The sequence below is a fragment of the Callionymus lyra genome, chromosome 9 (assembly GCF_982586985.1).
Source record: "Callionymus lyra chromosome 9, fCalLyr1.hap1.1, whole genome shotgun sequence".
Lineage (NCBI taxonomy): Eukaryota > Metazoa > Chordata > Actinopteri > Syngnathiformes > Callionymidae > Callionymus > Callionymus lyra.
This window is the reverse complement of record NC_141826.1, coordinates 3653666-3675732: the sequence shown is the minus strand read 5'-3', so window position 1 is coordinate 3675732 and position 22067 is coordinate 3653666. Positions and strand designations below refer to the sequence as shown.

Here is a 22067-nt window from a genome sequence, read left to right as displayed (position 1 = left end):
GTGGCACAAGGTTGCGGAGTAATGTCAAAGGACACAGAGAAGCCTTCACTTTTGATCACAGTTTTAGAAAAGCTAAATATAACACTCCAGCACTGACAGCTGATTGACTTTTGTCCTCTAATGTCATTTGATCAGTCGGGAATCTTACAAAGGGCCACTCTTGAGCTATTCTGAGGATCATCTTATTCTCTCAACAGCTCAGGTGAAGGTGTTCTGCAGTCGTTGATCAGTGGGAGATGAACTTTTCTCAGAGTGATGATAGCTGCGAGAATCTGAGGGCAGACTAATAATGATTGTTTCATATTAATTCCACCAGTCCATTCTGGATGAGAACCTCTTCAATATGTCGTTAAATGATCATCTCAAGGCTTGATTGGTAGTTCGGCTTTTCATTTCTCTTCTTCATACTTCAAAAACATTTATTTTCAAGTGATGAAAGATAAAAAAAAATTACTTGCCGTTTTCTTTTTTCTTGATTTTTTTTTCTCTCGCAGACAAATAAAGGCGATGCACTGGCCAGTCGTGTCCAGAACACTTTGGGTTCCTACGAGGAGATGAAGGACCTTTTAACAAGCCAATCAAACCAGAGCCACTTGGTAGGAATCCCTAAAGGCAGCAGCGGGAATGTCAACACGCAGACACCAATCATATCAGCTCCAGAGAAGTCTGTCTTAGATTCCCAAAGTTTAACTGAGGCCCTGAGAGGAGAAACAGAGTTGGCCACGGACAAGCAATCAGGAAATTCAACGTCAACGTCCATGCAGCCGCCAGTGTCAAGTGCTACATCACTACTGCATCAGAATTCCAAAAGGTCTCGGGGTTCGTCGGAGTGGCTAAGGGGAGGCCATGCTCCAAATGTCCAGGGATCTGACCTTGTCGTCGGATCGAATCCGGGCCAAGGTCATGCAGCTAGTGGACGAGGGAAAGTGTGTTTGTTTGAAGAACAGCAAAGGCAAGAAGAACTTTTCAGCTCCTTGAAAGATGAACTCGGTCTCAAAGGCGACTCAAGTCCGTCCTCTTCCTCCTCGTACTCTTCCTCTTCTTCCACATCGTCTGGAAGAAGGAGGTCCTCTCAGCCCTCCAAAATCTTGCCTCTTTCGGGTAAGTCAGGGATCATAAGGTTTTTTATTTTATTTTATTATTCCAAATAAACTATATGTTTTTGTAATTTACACTTATCCATTGACCCAATACCAGTCTACTTTGGAAAAGTCTGAGATTTTTTTTAATTATTTTTTTTATTAAATTTAAATTATGGACGTAAATGTTAGTCATCAGACTTTAAATATAATTTTCGATCACTGAATTATTAAGCACTTACATTTTGAGCGCTGTTGTTTTTTATCAAATGCATGAAAAAAATCAAAGTAAAAAAAACGAAATAAGTGTAAACAAATCAATACATTTTAAAATCAATGTTAGAAAAAGTAGTTTAAAAAAATGTGTGATGTGTCGAGTAATATTTAATATTCAATGTTACGAACGCAAATAAAGTAAACAGACTAATCGAAGCAGCGTCACACTTGTTAGTTGCCCGGGCTTATTCCTGTGATGTTGGCGTGATGTCGCTGCATAACGTCAGGCATCAGTTGCTTTACTTTTGTTGGGGCGTATGTTAACACGGAATTTAGTTTACCGCCAATTTCTTACATGGAATTTATTCACACTAAATTCATTTTTGTATATTTTACATTTATTTCTTTTACATTTAACATTTTACACCAAATGTATTCATTCATTTAATAGTAAATATATGGCATAAAAACAAAAGTGCTTGGAATTTGCTGTAAAATTAAGTGTTAGAAAGAAATTGAAGTCAGATGAGACACATTTACTTCCATATTTAATCAAACAATACCTTTTACAAAGCCACTGGGCAGTCCAGAGTGACCAACATTTAACGTTCAAAATCTTTTTCTCTGTCACATTATTTTGTGTAGAAAAATCTGATGTAAATCTTGAATAATACACTTCCCACAGTTGTTCCAGTGGTGTGTATTAGAGAAGTGTTTCGTTCTTCTGTTTTAAGTTGTCCTTTCCCTATCTTACCCAGGGGTACAGTAGAAAAAGACAAAGCACTATAATTAACGTTGTCAAAATTGCCCTTTTTTAATTGTTTTCTTTTCTTCATTTAATGCATTATCTTGTCAGCTGACATCAGTTTCCATGTATCTGTGGTTTTCATACAATACTTGCATTCTGCCCATTTTTCTTTCATGAACAAAAAGTAAGTAAGTAGTGAGTTATTTGTAGAGTGTTTTTCGCAGACCAGAGTCACAAAGCGCTTAAGCAATCAAAGCAATAAACAGTTAAAATACATGCTTTAAGAGGCCAACAATAAAACCCTTAATATGTGATACATTTATGCATTTGTTATTGGTGATTTCTTTATTGTTAATTATGTTGTTTTTGTGGTCAATTTTTCTTCTATTGTTTTGGCTTTTCTTTTTCTTGATCCAGATGGAGGCAATTTCCGGACTTCTTCAGTGGACATTTTACATTACAAGTCTTCCACTTGCGCAGAAAACGGCCATTCGAAATCCTCTCCATTTGAAAATGAAGCAAGCATCCACGTGCCCACCTCTCCACTGGCTTCCACGTCTGTTCTGACACCTACGCCAGGGCTTACAACACCCAACTCTGGGATGGCCAGCTTCCCGCCAGGGAGCCTTCCTGGCAAACAGATCTCCCTGCAGCAAAAGCCCACAGCATATGTGCGACCAATGGATGGTCAAGATCAGGCACCCAGTGACTCGCCCAAGTTAAAGCCTCCCCTGGTGGTCACTGAAGGCCTCAGTAATGGTCAAACCTATGGTGGGAACAATGGAAAGAATAAACTGCCAAAGCTGAGTCTGAGCCATGCCGATGAGGTAAGACATGTTTGATCATAGCAACAGATGATGCTTCATGCTTTTGTGGGGATTTGAGGGTCATGATGAGGATGATGTTCACTGAAATCGAACCAAATGTTTAGCTTATTAAAAGACAAAAAAACTCTTATTTTACTTAATAATAAGCTAAATACACCTGTCAAGTTTGTTCTGCCAATGGGTTACAAATCCTTAGCTTTTTATGTTTTTAAAAACAATACTATTGACTTAATTAACTCGTGAATTTCTCTAAGGAGATGAATAAAGTATCTATCTATCTATCCATCTTAATACAAAAAAGCAAAAGATAGTTATTTTCATACACTATTGGCAGATTACTTAGATTTCTTATTGTCTACAAGAAATTCAGATCTTATTCATCTTTTTTTAGTTTTTAGATCAATAATAAAAACTGGTATAATAAACATGTATTTAAATCTGTTCACATATATATGTATCCAACTATCAACATATTGTAAATATATAAATATGTGTATCTAATAATTATATTAACACTTTTGTTGTCTCAGTGTCAAGGTGACCCGGACTCCTGCAAGATAGTTGTAGTATAGTGTCAGATACATGTCATGTGATGGAAATAAGCAACACATCGTGCATAAATATATCCTCAGATAAATGTAGTCTTTTCCTCCTCTATACTGTGAGTAGATTTAGAAGCTAAATGAAAAAAGCTGCTTTGAATAATTGTCCATGAATTGCAGTTCTTTTATTTAAATGAATCACTATTTAATGGCTCTCATTCAGATTCTTTCTCACTTGCCACTTCCAAAAAATATAAACCATGGCTTGATGACGAGTGTGCGTGCATGTGTGTGTCTGAGTAGTTGTCAAGTGCGTAGTCATCTATATCGGGGCAGCCAGCTGTTCTTTTACTTTGCTTGTGTGTGTGTGTGTGTGTGCGTGTGTGTGTGTGTTGCTTTCTAAATGAGCAGTGAGATGGTTCTTTGAGCAGATGGCTCAGAGACTGAGCAGAGGGAGTTCAAGTAAACTTCACTTTCAACATGGAACTCTCTGGACAGAAGGCTGGTGGTGTGTTCTGTTGGGCCAGTAAATGAGGGGTACATTTAAAAACACCAGATACAGGTTACTGTTTTTCTTTACATTCATCTGTAAATTGGCTCTTATACAAATAAGGGATGGACAGCTTCCTGGTCATGCAAAAATATAATTTTCTTTCTATAATATTGATGTATAATATAATTAATTTGTGACGTAAATGGGTTATTTGGTTACGGGTCTCTTGTCTCTTGAAGATTTCACCAAATATTTTTGTATTTTTAAAGTTTCTGTAGCATGTTATTGAAATTATCCATAAATATTGATATAAATGATTTTGTTGAATGATATTTATTTATGATTTTATTTAACTGAGCATGCGTGTTGTTGCAAGTCAACTTCCAGTCGCTAGGTGGTCAGCTAAAGGATAAATGAAGTTGATGACTGAGTACAAGAGGTTACAGTCGTCTCAACTAGTTGATGTTTAAGCATATTTTGTTTAGATTTAAAGCAAAAAAATAGTTATGGCTACGACAAGAGTCTTGTGGTCTGCAACTCAGAGTCAAGTATATAGATAATACTAAAAATATATCCTAGAGTATTACAATGTATTGTATCATAGTGTTGCCCTTGTGTCGTGATACATATTGTATTGCATGATTCTTGCCAATACACACCCTTAATACTTTTTCCAGCCCAACGATGTTTGTGTGAGTTAAGGACAGAATACCATTCACACAACATCATAAATAATGTAGTATACCAAATACCCAGTATTATGACATTTCTCAGACAATGGTAACCTAAACAATGATGCATCTCTTCGATGAGACGGTGTTTCCAATTCTTGTACGTAGACTTCTACACAGCGAACAGCCAATATGAAATCATGTTTTAGAATAAAATAAGACTTGTAAAGATTCTATCAATATGGACTGACACACAGCTTCAGTCCATGTTGTCAGTGCATTTATTATTGCTCATGGTCTGCAGGTAACATCACTCTCTGAGTAGGTCCTGTCAGCTGACAGCGAATAGAGGTGACAGGTGACATTTTCAAAAGAACTGTGACAACTTTCATTTATATCTATCAAATAGGCAGAGCTGTCATTTTCACAGTGATTAAAAGAGGTGTCTGTGAAGCTGCTGCGGCACAAATATTGAAACAGTTAATAAACAGCAGGATGAACTCAGACCCCACGTTTTTGCAACACAATCATTTCTAGTCCCATTAAGGCTTAAACACTTTTGCATTTAATAACTTCATAAATATACTTCAGAGAAGCAGCCACTGTTGATAAATTGGTAAACAAATAATAGCATTGTGATGGATTATATCATGATACATTTAAATATACATTACCATAGTTTTAATGAAATTATTTTTTAATGCTAATAGAGAGTTTTTACATCAACAGACAGTGATTGTTTCTTCCATGGCATCTCATTGTCTAGTTGGTTACGTAAGAACAGTTTTTTTTTGCAGTGCTGTGTGGAAGTTTAGTAAGGAATATGAACTACTGCCAGGAGAGATGCATACCATTACTGCAGCTACAATTCTCTGAAGGAGGAGAAGAACAGTGGTGCTAACGATGAACAAACATGAATATACATTATTTTCCCCACAGAAATGGATCAGGTATAGAGGATCTATTGGCACCAACAGCTGGCTGCATTTACATAATACCCATCAGGCCTCGCTTTTTCTCTGGCTGGGTGTCAACTTATGATCAAGAGGTTTACACAGATGTGTTCACCTACTGCGTACGAAGCCACTACCTCATATCCTATGGGAATCGTTGACACATCAGGATATTATGGTTGTCCATCAAACTCAAACACAATGATATTTAGAAATTGACTTAGTCAAAATGATGAATGGGGACAATACTTATCATAAATATGTTTCCTTCAAATAATCCAATTTAATGTTTGTGTGCATGATTATTTTTTACCATTATGGGGCCATTAGGCAGTTCATACATGTATGGTTGTATAGCATTTTGATTAATTGTAGTGCACAGGATTCTTTTCTTTGGTAAAAAACGTTACTTCCCTGTGAATTTGGTTTTTTCCACATTCACCTTCATTGCTGAATGAGCAATTTATTTTCTGAACAATTTATGCACATCTTCAGTATCTGGATTATGGACATGTGTGCATTCGAGCCGACATATCAAACTCACAGCCTGCGACCCACATCTAGCCTGCAATACAATTATACTGTGTATATCATGGTTTTATATCTGTTATTAACAGCCTGCCAGGGAATAATATATTGAATCAGTTAAAGCTGTTTGATTTTTTTTTATGCTGTAAGAGCCAGAATCATTTGATTTGTGTTCCCAATTTAACCTGGTCATAATGATTTAAAAAATAATGTAACGCTTTTGGGCCGGCTACTTGGAGTGCCAGTTCTGATTTGGCCACTTTACATGGAATTTACCATGGGAGGCAATTCATTATGACAACACATAATGTTCAAGGGTAAATGGTGCAATCAGAAGTTATATTTTCTAGAAGTAGGTGTGAAGTATTTATTTTACCTGGTTTACTGTTTATTATACTGTCTGGTTGGCACTTTAGCTGTAATCTCTGCACGACCAGAACTATTTAAACAACGTTCAACTTTCATGTGATCTGGACTGGAAATGCTGACTAGGTGGAACTTGTTCTTTTGTGGCACGGACCGAAGTGCTTTGGTAGTACCGAGTATCGAAACATGCTTCATCTTACAGTGCCAATTTTCCGTGCCCATGTGTGATCAAAACCTGATCATTTGATTATTGTTATGAAGAATTAACATCAGTGTCAAAGGTGGTAAACACCACATTGATTTGTCACTTGTAAGCAAGTGTTCTTCTGCACTGGAAATTATTATTATTATTTTTCTGTGTGAAAACAGAATTAAGGGTAAATGCATCAAAGAAAAACCATTTTAATTGTGATTTTGTACAATGTGTCATTTTCTTTCTATTAGAATTAATCTTGGTATCCACACATGGTATTCAATGGATAGTAGAACATCTTTGTTGTTCAAAACAAGTAGGTCAGAGCGAGAGAGTAACTGGACACGTTTCAGACACAGAAGTTGTGGACAAACAAACATGATTAGCTTTTTTTGTCATGTCCACTTCAGCTGGATGTTGGGTTGATGAAATACTCAAGTTATTACCTCCTCAGCGTGACTGTTACAAGGCAGCTTTATCTTAGACGATAAAGAGCTGCACCCGATGGCTAATAAACTATCCTCAGCTTATGTCTGGTGCCCATAAAAGTGAGGTTATAAAAATCTTTATTGCTCTTGGCACTACAGAACAATACATGTAGAACCCCTGTTGCGCGCTCTTTAGTATTATTCATTAAGTTCTGATACAGGCCAGTGGCTGTTCTCATGTGAGCGGTGCGTGTGTGTGTATGTGTGTGTGTGTGTGTGTGTGTGTGTGTGTGTGTGTGTGTGTGTGTGTGTGTGTGTGTGTGTGTGTGTGTGTGGCAGCGTCTCTTAATAACAAAAAAGTCCCGCTGGGCTCTGCATTGCCTGCTTGCCAATCAGAGCATAACCACAATATGCAAATATGTCCAACACACACACTGAGGGGAACAGCGTTTGATCTACCGGGCCATTACAGACATTTTAAAATCCTATGAATATAAAAAAGAGAGAGCGTAAGAGGAGAGGACGGGTAAGAAGCTAGACGAGAGTGCAGAGGACGAGGGATCTTGGATGTCGGTGTCCAGCTGTTTTGGGGATTTGTTTTAATTAAGATTTAACATAATTCCAGCAAAATGCAGAATTAGCCATGTGAATGTTTTCCTTTCCACGCTGGTTTGTGGAGTCATTATAAACAAACATGGTTATAGGGCAACAGAATTATCATCAAGTGTGTGTCCAGAACCATCCTAACAAATGCCAGAGGATAGATGCCAAGATGTTGCCCTTGCCTTAGACATTATCCTTGATAATACTTTGACTTTATTGTGTCAATGCCAACAGCTCTTCTTTTGGTTTTGGTATTCAATTCATCATTCATTTATTTCTGGGAAAATACATTACATAATTATAATATTTTGCATGCATGTATGAGGCTTTTTTTTAAAAAAAATGTATTGATCTTCTTTCAATAAGCATACCTCTTTTAAAACGTCATATGTACTGTGATTTTTGCGATCATTTATTAACAAAAATAACAAATTCAATGTGAAAGTTTTATGATGAGGGAACTGTCCAGCGTCTTAAGAGTTCTCAAAGAGAGTGCGTAACTTATAAGATCTTGGCCATATTCAAGAAATTACTGTGTTGTAATCTGTGAGATGGCTATGACAGAATACTTAATTATTATTTTACCATATATTGTGTTTTAAATATTATATTAACTGAATAGAATAGTCAAGGTTTTTAAATGTAGTGATCCTTCACACTACAACTGTACAACACAATGAAAACTAAAACAGTCATTTTCAATTTGCAGCAAGAAAGATGGAGAGTTTTGAAGCATGGGAATAAGCTCAGGCATTGGTAAAGCTTTGCCAAGAGGCGTTAATAAACAGTGTGACGACCTAAGGGGGTCTTCGGGGAATAGATTTAAGACTGTAAAGAGAGAGGTAGTGTCTTTAGGAGTCCAGGGGCTACCGAGGGAGACGTTGTTAGATTATCATCTTCCTTTGGGATCCAAAGAGGAGTGTTCACTGCTGTACATGACAGCGGCACTCTCAACTCCTTAAATCCTCTGATTTAGGCCTCAAGTGCACACATAGAGGGGGCGAGGGAGACGAGGAGGGGAGATGAATGAAAGGGGATGAAGAGGACCCGAGTGAGGAGAGGAAAAGTCTGACAGAATAACTGATCAGAGCAACAGCAACAGATTGAAAGTCAAGAAGTAAGATTAAAGTAAAGCTTCATTTATCTTTAAAACTTGTATCTTAAATGCATGAGGTGTTGAACTGAAGAACAGGCGAACATTTTTTAAACTCTAGCCAGAACTGTTCCACACTTTTCCACTTGTAGTATAACAGACAAGCTTCTTCATTTCTGTAAGGTTGCTTTGGCCTAAGCTATAACAAGTATATTTTCGGTTGCTTACAAATGGAATCTTTTACAAGACAATGGTACTGTACAGTAAAAATAAATTGCTTACCACAAAAGCACGTAAATTCGTTGGTACCAACTAAATGGAAAATATGCTGAGCCCGGTCTGAGACCATCAAGCTTTGTCAGCAGCCTAAACTGCACAACATGGCTGGATTCAGAGCCAAAGTTAGTAAGTCCACATATGAGCAGCTCACGAAAATCATGGTGTTTTACCTGTAAACTAATTTGGGTGGTGAAAAATCTGAGGTGCTGCAGATATAGAATTCTGGTAAAACTTTTTCAGTTCCTTTGTAGATTATGATATATATTGTAATTTTCAGATTAGAATTAAATACGTATTTGTTATCATAATATATTTGATGGTCTGATGAAGCTTCTACGAACCGCAGAGAGACTGTGAATGTCATATTACCAACAAAATGCATTACAGGAGTTTCTCAGAGACAGGGTTTTCGTGTGAATTACTGAAAGACTTCTTTGAAGTTACAAGGAAGATAAAAACATAAACTGAAACAACAAGAGCCTTTTTCTTGTAAAGTGTAAAAAAAAATGTACCTGCAGAAAATTTGAATTTGTTGAAAGGGGAATTTACAATATTTAATTTGCACTGTTGTTGCTGTTCATTGAAATATTTTAATGTTATTTTTAGGACTGCATCGTATCAAAAACAAATAAAGAATGCATAGATGTACACGCACACTATGGAAACATACATATTCAATGTGAAATACCACCAAACAGCTGAGAATAAAATGATTTAAAAAAAGAGAAAGCTACTTCTTAATGCCTAGCAAATTCAAGTTGCAATGCCAGGTGATGTAGGCATATTTAATACGTAGATCTGTGGGCCTTATAGGTATGGATGGGCTGATGAAGCGTCATGAAGCTGTGTCATGCTGTTAAGAGGTCAGTAGGTGGCGCCATCAGTTTCAAAAGTATATGATGTTTTCTAAGAACACCTGTTCAAAACAAAGGGAAGAAGTGCAGAGACCGTCATCTAGTGGACTCTGAAAATAATGACACTGCTTCATGAAGCTTCATCAGACAACATCACTAGTGACAGGTAGGAATAGGTGTTATGATCCTCTCAGTGAGCAGGTTAATGGGCTGGTGTTGACTGGATATTGGGCTAAATCAGGTCCATACACTGATCAATAAGTATTTAAAAAACTAAAGAAGAAAAAAATTGGAATTTAAATTAGTCAAAATAACTAGTATATTATGACTAATAAGTTACACAGTATTTTTATTTCATTAAATGAATACCTTAACATGATAACGATTGTTCCCAAACATAACTTAAAACATTTGTAACTGTAAATTGGCAGTAAGTAATTTAAATCAAAAAGCAATTAGACAAGATAAATGGTCAAGCCTGTATGAATTAATAAGCCCGCCCTCCAGCAGACCATCAATCAATTTAATCTAAGCTCCCACCGTGAAAATCCAATAAACCATAGCTAAAGAGCACAATAAACTTTCCGGATACTGAATATCAACTGTGCTTTAAAAGGAAATATTGGGTCCTAAATGACTCCGGCTGCTAAAAGTAAAAAGAAAATCACATCTCAGTTAGATGGATGACTCACTTGTGCTAATTCAAATTAAGCGTTTAGCCTTGCTAGCCGGCCGCGGGATGTGATCCATCAGAAAACAAGGCTAATGTTTCCACCTAGCACACTCCTGTTGCAATTATATGGTCCATTGGCATTGATCATTGCTCCTCTTCTTCAATCGCTCCTCCTCGCTCACTCTCTCACCCGGGTTAATGGATAAGTCACTATTAAATGTTTGATAAATGAGTTTGGAGACCGCTTTTCCGTGGATTTATTAAAAATTCTATAAAAGCTTCTCATGAGTGGATTTGTGTGAAAGCAAGCGTTAATTCAAGTACACGCGTGTGCGCAAGTGTATCAATTATTTCAGTCTAGACTGGAAATTTAGCTCCGCTTGGTTTATCTTTGGAGGACATTTTTATCTTCAATATGGTTGATATTAAAATGTTAATTTCCAAAGTAAATCTTCTGTTTTGGGTACTTTATCCTGATGTTTACTCGTTTTATCGCTCGGGTTGAAAACATTGAGGGTTATTTTAAATATATTTAATATGACATTTTTAAACACAGCCAAGCATTGATTTTGTTTTTAGTAGTGGGACATTGTATTGTGGCATCGCCACCTAATTGGACTTTGACTCGAGCACACATAAACAACATGTGTTCAAAAACCCCAGCGTGTCGAGAATCCTCGGCAGCCGTGGTGAAGAGTGGCCCGTCACGTCATGCCAGGGCGAGCACAGACTTTTAGTCCACATGTACATATTTGGACTAATTAGCAGCAACAGAAAGTGACAGACTTACCGAGAGCGGTGTTTCACCGACGGCTTTTAATTGGATGGTAAATCAAATTCTTATCTGCTCTTCTGCAGCTCTTCTGTGTGTGTCTACGTGTTCCGTGTGATTGGAGACAGTAAGTGAACGAATTATAAAAAAGTCTAATTTTCATGTGTGTAGGAAGTAGAATTTTTGTTGAATGCAGTGTGACTGTCAACCTTCCTGTTACAGAATCCTGGATCAGTGGTTCAGAAAGTAGATATGGTATTATCATTTAGTGTATGTATTTGACACATTATTTTGTTAATGTATTTTGTTGTCGTTTTCTTTTGTAATCACGATGAAGAACACTAGGTCTAGGTCAAGGTTTTTGGTATCAATTTTAAACCAAGGTTGCCATCTAGTGGTTTTTCAAAATCTGAAGACACTGTTTCGCGATATGTTATTAGCTGTTTCTCGAGGCTTCATCAACCCACCACTGTTGTAAAGTAGAAGCTATATGAAGCACTGTCTTCCTCTTTGGTGCTCAACAGGCGGCACTTAGTTTTTTAAAAGTCAGGTGAGGCATCATGAAGCTTCATATCACAAATTTTATTTTGTTTGGGACACCACACATAATTCAACTATCTAGGATATTTCAAAGGTTTGTTTAGCATTAATCAAAGTAAGTATTTTACCCTGCATTCAACCTAGTTATGGTCTGATGAAACTTCATGAAGCAGTTTCATGTTGTTAAGAGGTCAGTAGGTGGCGCCATCAGTTTAAAAATGATGTGATGTTTCTTTAGAACAATGGCCACCATCTAGTGGGCTCTGAAAATAATGTCACTGCTTCACAAAGTTTCATTAGATCATCACTAGTTGAACGATTGGACAGATAAAAAGTCACATAATTATTAAATTAAATTGATATTCATTTAAATGAAAATGTGTCGAACGTTGACTGTGAATGTCATTATGAAATAAAGGGGTTTAAGTGAGATAGAGCTTGAATAAAATGATGATGCTTCTCTTTGCCTTGAACAAAAAGTTCCAGAAATAAAAAATAAAAAATAATCTATCCATTTATCTGACTTTGACCAGCAGGTAGTCAGATTAGACCAACTGCTGGTGAGTGGTCACTCATCTAATGTCTGGAAATGTGCACCTGGAAAAACAATCTCAGCTAGCTAAATGTGTGGCAGATTATCCTAAGAAAATCAAAATCTAAAATCAGTGAAACATCTCATCATTTTTTCTGTTGTGAAGAGGCCCCTAACTGTCCTTGGTGTTCAGAAGGACCCTTGGCACGCATGCACTCAGTTTTCTTTGAGGGCTGTGCTTGTGATGTATCCTTCATGCTGGTAATCCCAGTGACGAATCCCACTTCAGCTCTGTACACAGCTAAAATATGAATGATAAAAGACAGATGAAACTGAATAAACAAGACACCCGTGGACAAAACATCCTTGAAGATTTTCCAAAAGCCCTGTTGGACGTCCCTTTTTATAAACTTCAAGCATTGCTGTATCATGCGCTATTCCTATGACAACAAAACTTTTTTTTCCCTCCACTAGAGAAACACATTTGTTTGTAATTGAGATCTGCTGCTTATCAGATTTAGACAAACATTCTGATAAATGAGTTTAGTTAGAGAGTTGTGAGGATTAAGTGCTCCCAGTGGAAAAAAAAGAAGAGCTTACAACGAGCAGATCTGGATTGATTCTGTCTTTAAGTATTTTTATTGTTTCGAATATATAAAACACATTTGTATCTTCATTATCTTCACCGCTGAGAGTCTTGGATTCTTAAGTGACTCATGATTACAGTTTGTATTCTGTTCAGATAAATTCAAATGTGTTGCTTAAAGTACTGCTCAACTCACTCACAAATCTACAGTGCATTCATCACAACTCATACACTTGATGTTATCAAGAAACTAAAAGGTGAAAAACATGAATTAATAGGTTGGATCTTGGCTCTTAAAATGACCCTAAACTTTTATTTTTAGGCTTTATTTCTCATATAAATATGAAAATGCAATCCTATAGCTTATGGTTAATACCAGCATGATTTAGTTTCTTTTAAAAAAAATAGCTTATAAACAGTAATTAAAAGTTATAATAACAAAGATTTTGTCTGCCTTTCAAATCACTTGCAAACCGTATGTTATCCAAATCAATTGAGTGCCTCCTTTAACGGAGCACGACTAGAAAATGATTAAAGGCAAATGTAAACTTTTTATAATTATTATGAGGGTACATTTTGTAATGTAAACAATGTAAACAAGTGCATTTTGTTTTATATTATTTTCAGTTTTTGTAGTGCAAAACATGCATTTTTAATTGTCCTTTGGACCCACAACATTTGAAAACATTCATCTGTTAGGACAACCAAGTTTTATTCACGTTTGTTTCTTAGTCCACAGAATGGCAACTTTGGAGGGACACAAGTGTGTGGACCAATGACTAATATTATGTAAAGTCACCTGATTCATTTAAGTTTAAAAATAAATATAAAAAAAACCCACAAAGTAATGTTTTATTCTGGGATCATTTCAAAAGGCAGGATTGGGACAGTTGCCACATACAGTATATCAACTTAAACACATGACATTAAAATAAAGACATCCTATCATCGAAACACAAATAACATATGTCATTGTTGCATGAACAGACACAAAGACAATTAATATGCTTTATAATACACATAGACACACAGTGAACAGCTGTGAATACAAAAGTAAAATGTGTCAACTTAACATTTAATAAAACTACTGACTGAGACACACACATTATTTGCTTCCAAGTTTCATGGATGAGATTGAAGTTGATGGTTGCTGATAAATGCAGGTGTTCCTGTGCCTGAACTCCTAATCTACAGAGGTGAAGCTGAGCTTTTTGGTGTTCACTTACAGCCCAATGCTGCTTAGGGGGCAAGCTCTCAAACCCATTAACCAACGTCATAGGAACCTAGTAGAAGAGCGGAGGCCAGGGGATTCCTGGGAGGATTCCACGCTGGAATATCCAGGCCTTGAATCCCCAGGGGAGCCCAGACTCAGCCACTGTTCTCATCGAGCTCTTTCGGTCAGCATGTGTAGTTGAAGACCTTCCCAAGGCTCCTTACAGGCTTCTCAGTGACTGATGGGATCCGATGTTCTCCCAACCTGAAGCAGACCAAAGTGGATGGTTTCATCTCCCGATGCATAGACTGATATTGTGTAGCCAGTGATTATATCCACTGGCTTGTGCCAGTCATTTGGCTCGATAAGACTCATGAGCTGCACGTGTTTTAATAGTCCAGGGTAAGGTCTTTCACCATCAGAGCACATGGTGGACTTCAGTGTGACATACACCTGCTTGTGAAGAAAAGAACCGTAAGCGCTGGTGAGGTCCAGCCACAACACAGCCAGGTCAACCCTCCTTCACCTCCTTGATAAGCTGAGTTACTACCCCTGTGTGTTCAAACAGCTTTCATCATGTTTCAAGATGTTTTTCAAGATTTAAAGGGAGCAGAGTAAATGGCATTTAGTACCATTTCCCACCTCATTCAAACTTTTTCTATTTTACTGGACACTTCATTTAATACTTTACGTAACAAAATGTTGACTTAATATATGTCCTTTTATCACCTATCTGTGAAATGTGATCATTATGGTTGTCATTTGAACAATATGTATATCATATGATCATTTAAGTTATTGGTACGTGTGTAATTGTCGATTCATGTTGTATGTACATCGTGTGTTGTTTGTTATGTGTCATGGGTTCTGATAAAGCGTTACTTATTTTAATTGTATACATGTTAACTGTAGATATTTTGTTCATTTTGATATGTGAAGGCTTATTATCCCGGATGTTATTTTACAAATTCAATAATCTTTTAAGTCATTTAGACGTCTTTGGATTATTCTTGGAGTTTTAGTTGAAACATTGTCATATATATTCATTTGCATACTGATGATGTGACATCTAATAAATATTCAACTCTGTTGGCCCTAAAATATGTGCCTGAAGTGACAGCCAACGAGATCTTTATGGTTTCCTGACAATAGTATTTGTCTTCTTCCTGGAGGAGTATAAAGGTTTATTACCAGCACGCCTGCAAACTAAGGTTTGTTCCAAGACTGTAAAAGTGCTTGATGATGACCACAGATGAATGTTTATGTTTACTTAGTTAACAACTGTTGGCTCAGTGGTTGACATTGTTCTGCTTATAACCAGAGGCATCTGATGACGAATTTGAAGTTTAAGGCCAAAACTCCAAAACAATCCCATCTGCGTTGGACATCTTTTCCAAACAATGAAGATATTCACAGTAAATGGAGCCGCCTGGACCTGGTCTTTGTAAGCTCCAGAGACCAGAACTTCAAGTCCTCAGAACTTCCTAAACAACCTGAAGTCCTTAAACAAGCCAGTTAGATCAACTGTTTTTCATTGTTTGGAAATCTTTTGTATAATCCCAAAACAGGATTTTATAACCCTTTATATAGCTCTGCACCATAGTATTCAAGCATCGCATGACTCTTATTTACATTAACATTCATTAATATATGATTATATTATTCTTCATTACTCTTAAAGGTGAGGAATTTCATCAAAATGTAAAACACCTTAAACACAAAACGTAAAAAATGTAAAACCTTACACAAATAAACATTGCATGGATTTGAGAAAAGTAGACCAAACAATTCCATAATGAATTGACTTACTTTAGCAGAATAAAATACCAAAAATCAAAATGAAATCGACAAATATGACATGGTTTTAAATGACCTTATATCATGTGCAAATGTAATACACTCTGGACAGGAAACTGCTTTTGGACTCTTCCATAAACCCGGAGCTCTTTCTGTGTGCACAGGTTATAACCTCAATGTCTAAGTTTTATATATTGGTGTATATTTGAGTTTGTGCCGCTGACTTCACGACAAACATTTCCACTGTGCCCATACTATTCTTTTTTAAGGTTTGGTCATCAATGTTTGCTACTTACTAAACTTCATCAATACAGACACCCTCATCTATCTCAGTAAATGCAAATGAAATATTTGTCCTTTTCATAATTGTTCCCTGTGGTACTGTAAATAAAAGCAGAGCTGTTATGGAAGATCCATTGAGTACATTTGTATACAATGAAGATTTGTAGTGTCTCCCAGCCTCCTTTTACCTGACCAGATAACCAGGCTGCTGTCTTTAATCATGGTGCACCTGGTAGCTAGCTCTAATACAGAAATTAGAAACATATTGATGTTATTATTATTATTATTTTTCCACAAGTGTAAGTGGTATTATTAACAGTCTTGACTGGAGTCGGACCAGCACTCTGGAGTGATTAATGACCGTTCTGTCAATTAGTGTGAGCTACTTTCTGCTGATCATTAATCTGTTTTTGTCTGTGCATAAAAGCACTGTGGTGTTGAACTCCCTTCTTTGTTTCCACAGGTCAGCCTGACAAATGATTCCAGCTGTGTGGAGGAGATTCTGCGGGTAGGCAGTATAAACTATAAGCAACACAAACACCGTTTTTCTTCTGCTCACAAAGAACTGTGATCCAATTGAATGACGAATGAATAGAGGAAGAAGAGTTGCCTCCAGTCTTTTGTTATTATATTTCAATCATTTCTACCTCACATTAACATTGTTTTTCTTACTTTTCCTTTATGTTTATATGTTAGTAGATTTAGTGATACCTGTATGCATGTCTTTATGAAATCACAAGAAAATATTTTCGATAATAACAACAAGGTGTCAATGACAAATGGAACGCTCTGCTAGTGTTTGCTGCTACATAAGAGGTACTTTATCAAAAGAACTATATTCTCCTCTGTACTTCTTATTACTCCCAGTTATTGGCGAAAATTAATATCGCCGTATAAGTAAGCAGGTTAAAAAAAATCTATTTGAAATATAAAATGCTGATTAGTTAGAAACAAATATCTTGAGACCCAAATATCTTGAGATACTGATATACTGTATATTTAAAAAAAATAATAATTAATGTCACCACATCATAGTTCTTAATATGTATAAAAGATAATGAAACTCGATTAAACTTAAATTTTAAATAGAACATATATATACATATACTCATATACATATATATGTACATATACATATATTTCAATGACGAACCCAAACACAAAAAGTGAAGATCATAGAATACAATAACAAGCGCTACAATCCTCAGTAAATATTTAGTATTTTTGTTTAAATGTCACCTAAAATTAACTTCCTGTGCATATTATACATTTTAAATTATTTTCCATGTTAATACTACTTTCAATTATTCAATCAACAATGTTTCTGTTTATGATCTACAAACACATTTGTTTATTTAAGATACCCTCTGATAATAAATCTAAACACTTGTGATGGTCTGATTAAGCTTCTTGAAGCAGTGTCATTATATTCAGAGTTCACTACATGGCGGTCTCTACACTATTTTAATTTGTTTTGAACAACTATTCTAATGTAACATCATTTTTTAACGGAGGGCGTCACCTACTGACCTCTTAACAACATGACACTGCTTCATGAAGTTCATCAGCCCATCACTACTAAACACCTTGCTGTGATCAGACACCAACAAACTTGCTTGACAGTTTATAAAGGTGTTCAGGTCACACATCAGCAGGAGTATCGTATATCAAAACACTGACAGACTCCTCGTGAGCATGTGATGATGTCACTGTTGCCAGGAAACAGATCCCACTTGCTGTGGAGCCAAAACTCGCAGCCTTCAATGTTGTTGCGTCACACAACTCTTATGCACAGGCCAACAACCACACATGAGTCAGTGGATGAGTCACCACATCCAGAGGAGCCTCACATGAGACGTATGACAGAGATGTAATGTCTCCAGTAGTCTGACCATCTGACCTTAGGCGCTGTGTTGGTGTGTGTATCCAATTCTCACCACTTGACTAGAATTAAAACATAATAAATGACTGTTAAAAATGTGTTGCAGAAGTGATACCTTGATTAAAGCCCTCCCCGAATAGTCAATTGCAAACAAAAAAAATTGAAAATATACTCCAGTTGTTTGTTTTATTTATCAAAAAAATCTAATGAAACATTCATTCAGCAAGGGAACAACCTGAACTAGTCCACAACCTGTCATGAGGCAAACACAGACACTGAGTATCTGGACTGAATCTATGCATGGACAGAATATACAAACCGCACAGAAATGAAATAAAACACGTTTTTTTTTAAGCCTTAAGCGATCTGTAGTTCTCCCAGTTTAGAAGGTTTAAATGACTCCTGGGATGTGTTTTTCTTTTGTTTTTTCTTAGGAGATGACTCACTCATGGCCTCCTCCTCTCACTGCCATACACACTCCTGGAAAAGCTGAGCAAACCAAGTTCCCTATTCCAACCAAGGTTGGTTTACATATTTCTTGTCACATCTGTTCTTGAAGATTTTCAATCTTTAATCATTTGATTCTTCGAATTTGGATCAGAGAGAATAATCATAATAACGTCTATAATATGAATAAGCAAAAATTGTATTGTAATGTGGAAGTGTTTAGATTTAAACCTCAAAATGATAAAAAATATTAATATGTAAGTTTTAAAAGAAATGTTTTTTTACTATATAAATTATACTTTAAATTGTTGAAACACAAGGACACTAAAAACTGATCAGTGATCATTTTTCCATTTAAAAAATATGAAATATTGTTTATGGAAATATATAAAATGGGAGAATTTTGGTGAATTATATATTATATTACATTTTTTCAGCTGGATTAACGGGGGAAGTTTCTAGCAACATGTTATTGACTTTCATAGTAATAACAAGTGACAAATACAGCTACAAATTGTACATTTAAGCGATTTCTTTTTTAATCATTTGTATTTGTATTTAAGGAGGATGAAATAAAATGTGATCATGATCAGAAAAAATCGCTCTGATCATAGCGATTTGCTGTTGAACTGCTCTGAGCTCTTTAAAAATAAGAATCTTGACGAGAATCTAATTCTGACAGAAATGTCCAACTATGTCTTCAAAGATAGTTTTGTAATCACTGACTGTTATGTAACACTTTACACACACTCAGGAAATAAAAACTCATTTAGATTTGCATACAACACAGTGAAGTTTTGTGCTGCGCGATACTTCAATTTTTTCTGGGTCCAACTATTTTTATTCGCCATTGATATGATTTACGAGTAGAGGTCTATTATATAAAAACATGCCGATGACAAATGCCTGACATTTGAACTCAGAATCACATATTTTTCTTAATAGAGTTAATTAAAATACCTAATGACATAATATCATGAAAGTCATGTAGCAGAGCCAAAGTCATCCTGATTAACTCCACTGTGTATGAATTGTTTGGTAATAACAGTTAGCAAGTTGTTTAAAACTTAGCAACTAAATGTTTATTAATTATCTGTTATCTATACAGTTAATAAATAAATTAGTGTTATAAATTATCTACAAAATGTTATTACTAGTTATAACAGATAGTTATCCTGTTACCAATTGTTTTTAGGACATTTGAACATGAATTTGGTCAAAATCCTTACATTTTCTCCAGAATAATATACAGAACCTACCCTAATAAAATACTCCTTTTGAATACATATGTACCCCTTTGACGTTATATCTGGAATATGTATAATTTGCCTAAAGCCAGATTGGTCTTTGAAAAAGTAAAAATGAAAACATTTTGTTTGAAAGTTGTATTTAGCACTCATTAGCACATGAATATAGCTTACTGGCACTTATTGATCGAGTAAACTTGAAAAAAGACACTAATAATGATCCACAGTTGGTTGTTTCCTCCTGTACATAAAAACAGACTCATTATTCAAACAAATGTACTAGATTCAAATCGGGTCCAAGTTCATTTCAGAGCCAACCGAAAAGAGCAAGATAAGACCTCTCATGGCCGGGCTTTTTGTTTTCCTCGTTTTTAAATGTATAACTCTGAGTCGAACAGTGTCAGACATTTTACTAATGCCAAATAAAAGTTGACTCTTGAAGTCTTTCTGTCCAATGATTTATATTTGATCAAGGAAACAACTTTTTTTTTTTTCCTCTTTTTTTTCAGCAACTAGTTGGTCCACAACTTTTGTAGCTGAAAAACAGAATCAATAGAGCTTCATTCATTTATTTATTCTCCACATCTCTTCCTCTCTCCAGGAGTCGCAGCATGTGACCTCGGGCTACAGTCAGAGTAAGTTTCCCGGCATCTGCGCTCGCGAATAAAAGGCCTCAAGGCTAATTAACACCATCGAGACACCACAACCCACTGCTCGCTGCTGTGAGAAGTTATTCCACAAGTCAAATGTCACAAACATTTATCGAAATACATTACGACCTTGCGAGATTCAACAGTTTTGAAGCATTTCTTGATCTTTTTTTTTGTTTTATATAGTAGATGGATGGATGGAGTTGTGTATATTTTACATTTTTGACTGTTATCTCTGAATAATTTCAAGTTCTAGCATTTGATTGTCTTTTTCCGTGTTGCAGAGCGAGGTTCGGTGGCAGTCAACAAGCTGTCGACGAAATCATCAAATGCACCGCAGAAGTCGTGAGTGAAACACACGCTCAAGCACACACACACTATGTGTTGATGCATGTCTCTTGAGTGAGACTCACCACCAGCAGGAGTCATAAAGACTGTGTGAATCTGTGCGGGAAAGTGCAGCTACATTAATTTAATGTGAGCCGGGAGTGAGTTGCAGCGTCTCTGCACTTCACTCAGAGCTGTAGCGCAGGATTCATGAGAGTGTGAAAAGACCTGGCTGGTGTACTGTTGACACGCACAAGAGGAAACGGTCACTTAAATGAATCCACATCCCACATATTGTTGTCCAGTGGTTGGTCTCACTTTGTGACCCTGGTCTCGAAAAGCGCTATATAAATAAATATTACTTACCTACTTACTTACTTACTGCCAGTGTGCCACAACACAATAACCTTTTCTTGTATTAATGCCTAGAAAAGTAGTGAAATATCAAATAATCAGTTCCTTGGCCTTGTCGTTTAGCAACAGTACGTAACATGTTATCATTTCACTTATTAGATTTTCTGTATTAATTTTAACGTGAGAACCAAACTGTGGGTCAAACACAGTGTTTTCATGTGAAGTACTGAGAGACCTTTTGAAGTTACCAGGAAAAGAGCCTTTATCATGTTTTGTTAACAAAACACACAAGTAAATGCAGCTTTAAGATTCCCGACATTAGAGGGCTCAATAAACACTGTTTTAGAGTTTACATATTGGTCATTTATAGTTGGTATTTCACTTTCACATCATCAAGACTATTTAGAAAATTGAGACTTATAATATCTGCTTTTTTTTGGACCCCAAATGACACACCTGTCTCCCAAAAAATAAAAATAAAAAAGAGCAAGAGACGTCATCATGGAAAAAAAAACATTTCTGAGCTTTTATTTACATTGGAACAAAAAGTGTCATGTCCAAAATAAAATTATATTTATGACTAAATCGCTGGTCAAATACTATAAAATTAATTATGGTAGAATTGTATTTTTTGTGAAAATTCAATTAATTTATTGAAGAATTGTTTATGACCCTTGGAAACCTGGACAGACGGATCCAGCAATCCTAACTCAGACCTTTATCTGTTGATCTCCATGTCTCTCTTTATGTGATGATCCCCTGTGTTACGATTTTGTTTAATGTATTTTGGATCAATAGAGATCGATTTTATTTTCAATACACTCCTTTTCTTTCCATTAGTACCAACTATAACTTTCTTTTTTCCAAGCACGTTTCCTTTTATAGAGATTAT

General features: G+C 36.1%; 1 protein-coding gene across 2 annotated transcripts in view; it reads left to right on the top strand.

Annotated features, from left to right (window-relative positions):
- Window positions 1-22067, top strand: part of aff2 (ALF transcription elongation factor 2) — a 97668-nt gene that overhangs the window by 35423 nt on the left and 40178 nt on the right. For both annotated transcript variants that reach the window (XM_087798951.1, XM_087798950.1), the window contains exons 3-8: window positions 495-1101; window positions 2461-2870; window positions 16732-16776; window positions 18585-18671; window positions 20446-20479; window positions 20779-20839. In XM_087798951.1, the coding sequence (XP_087655077.1) occupies window positions 495-1101; window positions 2461-2870; window positions 16732-16776; window positions 18585-18671; window positions 20446-20479; window positions 20779-20839 (1244 nt within the window). The remainder of the gene's footprint in view (window positions 1-494; window positions 1102-2460; window positions 2871-16731; window positions 16777-18584; window positions 18672-20445; window positions 20480-20778; window positions 20840-22067) is intronic.